Here is a 7,132-nt window from a genome sequence, read left to right on the forward strand (position 1 = left end):
TTTCTGTATTAAAACTAAACGGGTTGCACTAAGCCAAACTTAAAGTTATGTCAAATCATTTATGGATATTACAGTGTTACAATAAAACTGGTTCAAGAAAAGTATTGAGAAGCCATATTATCGTAAAATTAGTTGGCAAAATGTCCGATAAGTGGAAAAGATTGAAGTTTAGTGGACATTTCAAGCGAAAAATTAACAAAAACTATCTAAAAATTGTGAACACTCCTACCATCAAAGAATCGGCGAAAAATGATGCATATTTACCATCAAGCAGCGGTCACTCGTTACAAACTGCACCCGAGAACCCGTTGTTTTCTGTACCTACACAAATGGTTACATATCAATCAACAAATCCCAAAGCTCCTGATGATCAAGCTCAGATACCAAGCACTCCAGATTCTCCAGTCAACAGATACCAAAATGAAATCCTCGATACAGAACTTCAGAAATGGGCAGTAGAAAACAATATCAAACAAAACGCGCTGAAGGAGTTGATCAACATTCTCGACAAAAAAATACCTAATGTTTTCCCAAAAGATCCTCGAACATTTTTGAAAAGCGACCGGACTGTTCAAATTCAGTCAATGTGTGATGGTGAATACTGGCACAACGGTTTCAGAGAATGTCTTGAACAAGCTTTCCCAGTGATTCATCACCTAGAACGCATATCGATCAAAATCAACATAGATGGCCTTCCCGTTTATAAAAGCTCGAAGGACGAATTTTGGCCTATTCTGTTTAATATCGAAGAAGCTCAAGGACTGTCACCAATGATCATAGGCGTCTATTCTGGCAAAAGCAAACCTTGTGATATCAACTTGTTTCTCAAGCCTTTCGTAGATGAAATGGAAGAAGTTCTCAAAAATGGTGTCCAAATCAATGGACACACATTTTCGGTGTCCATTCGATGCTTTATTTGTGATTCCCCGGCTAGATCATTCGTGAAAGGTATCATATTTGGATGTTCCGAGTAGCAGAAGTTATTCAGATAAAACAACTCAATTATTATTATTTGTATTTTACAGGAGTTGCCAATTTTAATGCCCAAAACGGCTGCCAGAAGTGTACTACTGTTGGGGAGTATTCATATCTTTCACATTGCAACTACTACCCACGGACGTGTAACGAAAGCAGAACAGATGCAGGTTTCCGGGCCAAAATGTATGCGTCTCATCACAAGCACGACTCCCCACTTCTACGGCTTCCAATCAACATGATCGACGACTTCCCCGTTGCGGATTCATTACATCTAATCGACTTGGGTCTTATGAAGAAATGCTTGATTGGGTGGCGTGATGGTAATTTTGGTAACTACAGGACAAAGTGGTGCGCAAAGGATGTTGCTGAAATATCCAATTTGTTACAACAAATCAAAATGCCATCAGAGATACACAGATCAGTACGGGGTCTAGATTGTCTTTCCCATTGGAAGGGCCTGGAATTCAGAACCTTTCTGCATTATATTTCAATAGTTATATTGAAACCTTTCCTACCCTCTGATGTGTACGAACATTTTTTGTCGTTATTCTGTGCAGTCACCATATGCTCGTCAAATGAGTATGCACATTTGCTCTACTTAGCACATACTCTACTATTACATTACATTGAATATTATGGAGATATTTACGGCGAGGACTTCATTACCAGTAATGTGCATAACCTCAGTCATTTGGTAAATGATGTGAAGCGTTTTGGAATTCTGTCCAAGTTTAATGCATATCCGTTTGAGAGTAAATTGTATCAGATAATGAACCTAATTCGATCTGGGAATCTACCATTGACCCAAGTAGCTAAGCGCATAAATGAAATCAATGAATTTGTACAGCAAAACCTACCGCTGAAGTCTTCCAATCCACAATTGAAAAAACCAATTCTAGAAAAACATGACTTAACTGCTGACTGTACAGAAACACCCCATGAAACTAAATATTCATGCGTAGAGTTTGATGAATATTGTTTGAAAAACGATGGCGTGAATAAGTGGTTTCTTACTAAAACTAACGAAATAGTTGAGATGAAATACGTTTGTAACAATAATGGAATAATTGCGATTAATGGAAGCCCATTGAAAGATTTGAGCCTATTTTTCGAAACTCCAATTAGATCGTCATTTTTGTATATCTATGTTTCGTCTCTGAAAAAGAACTTTGAGAGGTTTTATGATATCAATGACATCAAATGTAAAATGGTAGGTGTTTCTATTCCGAGGAAAAGTGAAGTGGTATTCATTCCTTTGTTGCATTCTTTGTGATTTTTTGCTTTATTAAAAACGATTTGCAAGCATTCATTTACTTACACTTACGCCAATTAACGCAAACATAAAAGCGTATAAACGAAAAAAAGTATTTCAAAGTTTATAAAAAGAGAAACATTGTCGATCGAATAAAATCATCATTAGAGGCGCCGCCTTTAATTCTGCTCATCAGCTGTCGGAACATTGCTCGATGCAGTCTCACATTTATCGGCTTTCTTAGTCTTGTATTTAAGGTTTTTGGGACGGTTACGATGCTTGGAAGTTGTTGTTTTTGCCTCGACTCTTTGTCTGCTATTCTTCATGATCCTTTTGAAGAAATTGTCGCAGTCAATCTCCGAGAAATCCTTGTCTGCGAGCATAATCAGCTTGAGAAACAAATCACGGAATTTTTTGTAAAATTTCAGACCAACTTTGGCATGGTTTTCAGCGGTAGAAGACTCTCCATCAGCTGCCACCTGTCCTCCCGTTGCTCTAGTATTGCCTGTCCAAGAACATTGCAGTAAGAATTGCCGAGTGATAAAGTAATCCACAAGTTTGTAGCAGCAATCCAGGCCATTGGATTTACCATTCGTGCCGCAAATAAAGCTCATACTACGAATGTATTTCTGCACAGTGTTATCGTCTTTGAGAGAAGCTTCCAAAACGTCCAATTCTTCCAACGTGTTCACCGGATCGATTCCTTCATCCATGCGGGTAGTATTCGGAGTGGCTTTGTCAAATGCTCCCTCGTTTATTGCCTGAGAAGAGTACTCAGCATGCGTAAGTATCTTTGCCAGGGTTTGCATGATTTTACCCTGGTTATCAAGGATCTTTTCCTGGTTTGCAATGATGGTAGCCGTTCTATCGTTTCCTTCCAAATTACTGACCGAAACATCTGGATCGACATAAATAATTTGTGGTACCGAACATGGATCAAGAGCTGGTTCCGATTGTTGAGTTGATACGAAGTTTGGCTCAATGCCCATCTGAAATTATCACAAAATCATAAGCGAATGAGAAATCAAACATAGAATTTACACCCACATAAATACAGTCCCCTATAAGATGCTTCCACCCACTTTAAGCTCACTGGAATTTCTCAGCTGTCCTGTAACCCATTTCGTTAATTTTCGATGTATAACAAAGCTGCAGTAGACACTAATCACACACTAAAATCAGCATGAATGCGACACAGCTAAGGAATTGTAGTGAACGTAAAGAGGGTGGCAGTATATTAGGGGAAGTCCATAAATTACACCAGGATGAAGGGTATTCAACAAAATGTGACGACCCATATACAAATTTCGAAAGTCTCATACAAAAAGTGTGGAATAGGGAAAAGTGGGGTTGATAATTGGCATTTATACGTGGCGTAATTTAAAGACTTCCCTCATAGGGGACCCGACTGTCATATTAACTGTGAGAGTGTTTTGCTTACCTCCTCTTCGGTGTTAATGATCATCATTCCTTCGGCAGTTTGAGGTGTTGTTTGGATGAGGCCTGTCGGGGGCTGGCTCTGGATTTCTGCAAGCTGGTTGAAATCGTGCTTGGCGAAGTAAATGTTTCCCCTGTCTGCACATTGACGTCGCGGTTTTTTCGGTGGTAGCCGGTTTGATCCATGATCGTCCATTTCCGTGTCGGAATGTCCTTCCATTTTCTCCAGCTCATTGTATGCCTCAGCACGAGTAGAAAACTCTCTTTTCCTGACGCAATTGAGCTTCTCCCATTTGTCCGACGGAACTGATTCCTCTTCCAGTGATAGTTTCGCTACTAGGTGTTTCTTCGGCCAATACAGGGTTCCGTTTGTCTCCCACTTGCTGGGAACTACGCTCAAGCACGTCTCTCCACCTTCAGTGGTTTGGACGATTTTAAAAGGCATTCTGAAACAAAGGCTTATGAGTTTTTTCAGCGCATCACAAATCCTTGTACTACATACCTGTTATTCACAACTTTTACTGGTAGAACCACTTCAAAATGTGATAAAAACTTTGTCTAAACGTTTTAACGTTAACGAACACTGATAGCGAACATTTTGCCAATGTTTACATTTGTGACAGTTCCCTGTTAATCTGCATGCTTGCAGTCTGAAGCAGTGCTGCCAGAAAACCTGACAGTTTTATTGCAGCATTAGTTTTGTGCGTTAGGAATATTCAGGTTTATTGTATTCTTTGCAAAACATTTTGAAAGATCGTCATATCTAGAGAGTATTTAAATCTTCCTCTATACAGCCAATTGATCTGGAACAGTCGTGAATAAGATCAATTGTAATTAACTCACCAGAATCCATTTTAATTATAGTAAAATTCCATCGCCGCCTGCAAATTGGGTATGCCATTTTCAAGAACTGATTGCGGTATGTGCAATTTTACTTAGAAAACTTGAATAGATTATTAATTAAGGGATACCTTGAATTGAGAGGTATGGAGTATAGACTGATATGCAGTATTTGAAGCAAAAAAACACACAGTTCGATCAATACGTTATAATCTTGATTGTATTAATTAATCCAGTATCGTCATTTTTATTGTGGCGCTTTGTCATAATTCGTTTTTTCAAGTAACATTCAATCGGTAAAATTTTGTCGGCATATAGTTTTATGCTACTGTGTTTGTTTTTTCTGCGTCTTTAATATTGAGTTATAGAAATTTCATGATTATGAGATGACGGATTTCATTTTGGTTTTACTACACCAACTGGAATTAGAAATTGAACTTAAATTTATTCTTTAAAACTTTTCATTTTTATTAGCCCTGAAAACTAGCTTTTTGGAAGGCTTCGAGTGAATTTGTTTATCTTATTAAGACCAAATTTCATCTCTTAGCAGTGTTGTAAAGCACACTACAAGAGTATATTAATTCCACACTTCACAAATCTAATAAGCACAAAAATTGACTTAAAGAAATATCTTAGCAACCTCCTGTAGAGTGGGCCCTTTTTTTCTTGAAGGAGCTTTATCACAGTTTTATTAAAGCTGTCAAGATTTATTGGTTCTAAAGAGAGTTTTAAGCACTTAGAAGTAACAACAACTTGCAAGCTGTGAGAAAACTAAAAATGTTACTTGGGAGGGGTGCATCATGGAGTCGCAGGGTTGTCTCAGACGATTTCAGGGGCGTTCCAGGGGGCCTTGGGGATGCTGAAAAAGGTTGTAGAGGATTTCAGGGAAGTACCAAAAAGTCGCAGGGGCGTTTTAGGGAATTTCAGGAGCTACCAGGAGATCTCAGAGGGACTCAAAGGTCCCATAGAATTTTAGGAGGTACCATGAGGTCTCAGGGGCGCTTCAGAGAGTACCAGTACAACAAATGAGCATTTCAAAAAGGTCCCAGGAGACCTCAGGAGCGTGTCAAGGGGGTTTGAAAGTATACCAGGAGGTCTCAATGGTGCTTCAATAGGTATCATGGAATTCCAGGGTTGTTCCTGAGGGACTCAAGTTATATCATGATGTCTCAGGTGCGTTTCAGGGGTCTCAGGGTTATCACTGGGGGTTTTAAGGGCGTTTAATAGAGCCTTAAGGATGCTTCAGGGGATCTAGAGAAGTTCCAGAAGATCTCAGGGGCGTTTAGGTTTCAGAGGCGTTTTAAGAGCTCTCAGAGGGTTTTCAGAACAGAGATGGGAAATGTCATAAGAATGTCATTTTGTTTCGGCGTTCCTAGTCAGAAATGTTTCTCGACGACATAAATAATTTTCCACTTCTATTCACCATCATTGATTGTAAGGAGGACTTAGGAGAACTAACGGGGTTTCAGGGGTTTTCATTAGCACTAGGTGCGTTTATGAGGTGCCAGGAGTATCAGGAGAATTCACGGAGGTCACAGGAGGTTATGGGGGCATTTCAGGTATCCCAGAAATTTGAGAGGGATTTCGAAGGCGTTATACCCAGACAACCAGTAATCGAAGGCGTTATACCCAGACAACCAGTAATCGTATAAGATGTTGCATAAGATGATAAAGTGGAGGCCATATGCGTGCATGCCTCCATTTGGGCGCAAGTAAAATGCACGCATATCGCCTCCACTTTAGCATTTTATTCAACATCTTATACGATCACTGATTGACTGGGTAGCCCCTAGATTCGGGGGGCATTCAAAGGTGGGATACTCTCCTAAGACCCTATGAAGCGCCTCTGAATCCTCATGGTGCCCCCTGATACTTCCTGGGATTGAAACGCTGCTTGATATCTCCTAGTACCCCCTGAAACTTCATGAAACATCCCTGAGATCCCTCGGAGCCCTATGACAACGTTCGATACGACCCTGAGACCATCTAAAATGCCCCTGAGACCTTCCCGTACCCAGAAACCTTCCTGGAGCGGTTCTGCTTGTGCCTCTCACTGAGCAGAGACATAGATATTTATACAATAAATAGAACACATTTCTTCGCTTTTGATTGCCGACTTCCAAGAGATTAGATTTTAACCAGATAAGCAGCTTCGGAATGTTGGCGTTGCAGTCATTTTGGTAAATCAAAAACGCTAGTTTATGACTTTTTTCCTGCGATTGGAAAATTTGGGAAAATCCGGAACAAATCTGAAAACCTTCAAGGAAAATCCTTGTAGGAACCACTTGGAACCATCTTGCGAAACATTCCAAGGAAAAACTCCGGAAGTTTCTCTTGAAGAAACTCCTGCACAGCAAATAATTTTGTAATATCCAGGCACGTAATTTCTGGTGATGTATCGATTTTTGAACGTAATTTCATTCGGTTACATCGTTTTCCAACATTTATCACACTCACCATGTACACCCTTGTTGGCACCGGAAAGTGTCAACAAATCCATTCCAGCAAACACTCAGAAGCAGTATCATATTTATCATCTACCTCCCAACTCGGTGAAATAGCCGAGAGGTAAGGGATACGCCTCACAATCAACGGATCAGTGTACGAATCCATGCCAATATTTTA

The 7,132-nt window shown here is 39.8% G+C and overlaps 1 protein-coding gene across 1 annotated transcript; it reads right to left on the reverse strand.

The window, feature by feature from the left end:
- Nucleotides 1–950: 950 nt before the first annotated feature.
- Nucleotides 951–5,291, reverse strand: LOC109403536 (uncharacterized). The gene is made up of 3 exons (XM_019676358.3): nucleotides 4,170–5,291; nucleotides 3,672–4,113; nucleotides 951–3,219 (listed from the first exon to the last, which is right to left on the reverse strand). The coding sequence occupies exons 2-3, from the start codon at nucleotides 4,110–4,112 to the stop codon at nucleotides 2,410–2,412; spliced, it is 1,251 nt and encodes a 416-aa protein (XP_019531903.3). The 5' UTR covers nucleotide 4,113; nucleotides 4,170–5,291; the 3' UTR covers nucleotides 951–2,409.
- Nucleotides 5,292–7,132: the final 1,841 nt, after the last annotated feature.

The sequence above is a fragment of the Aedes albopictus genome, chromosome 3 (genome assembly GCF_035046485.1).
Source record: "Aedes albopictus strain Foshan chromosome 3, AalbF5, whole genome shotgun sequence".
Lineage (NCBI taxonomy): Eukaryota > Metazoa > Arthropoda > Insecta > Diptera > Culicidae > Aedes > Aedes albopictus.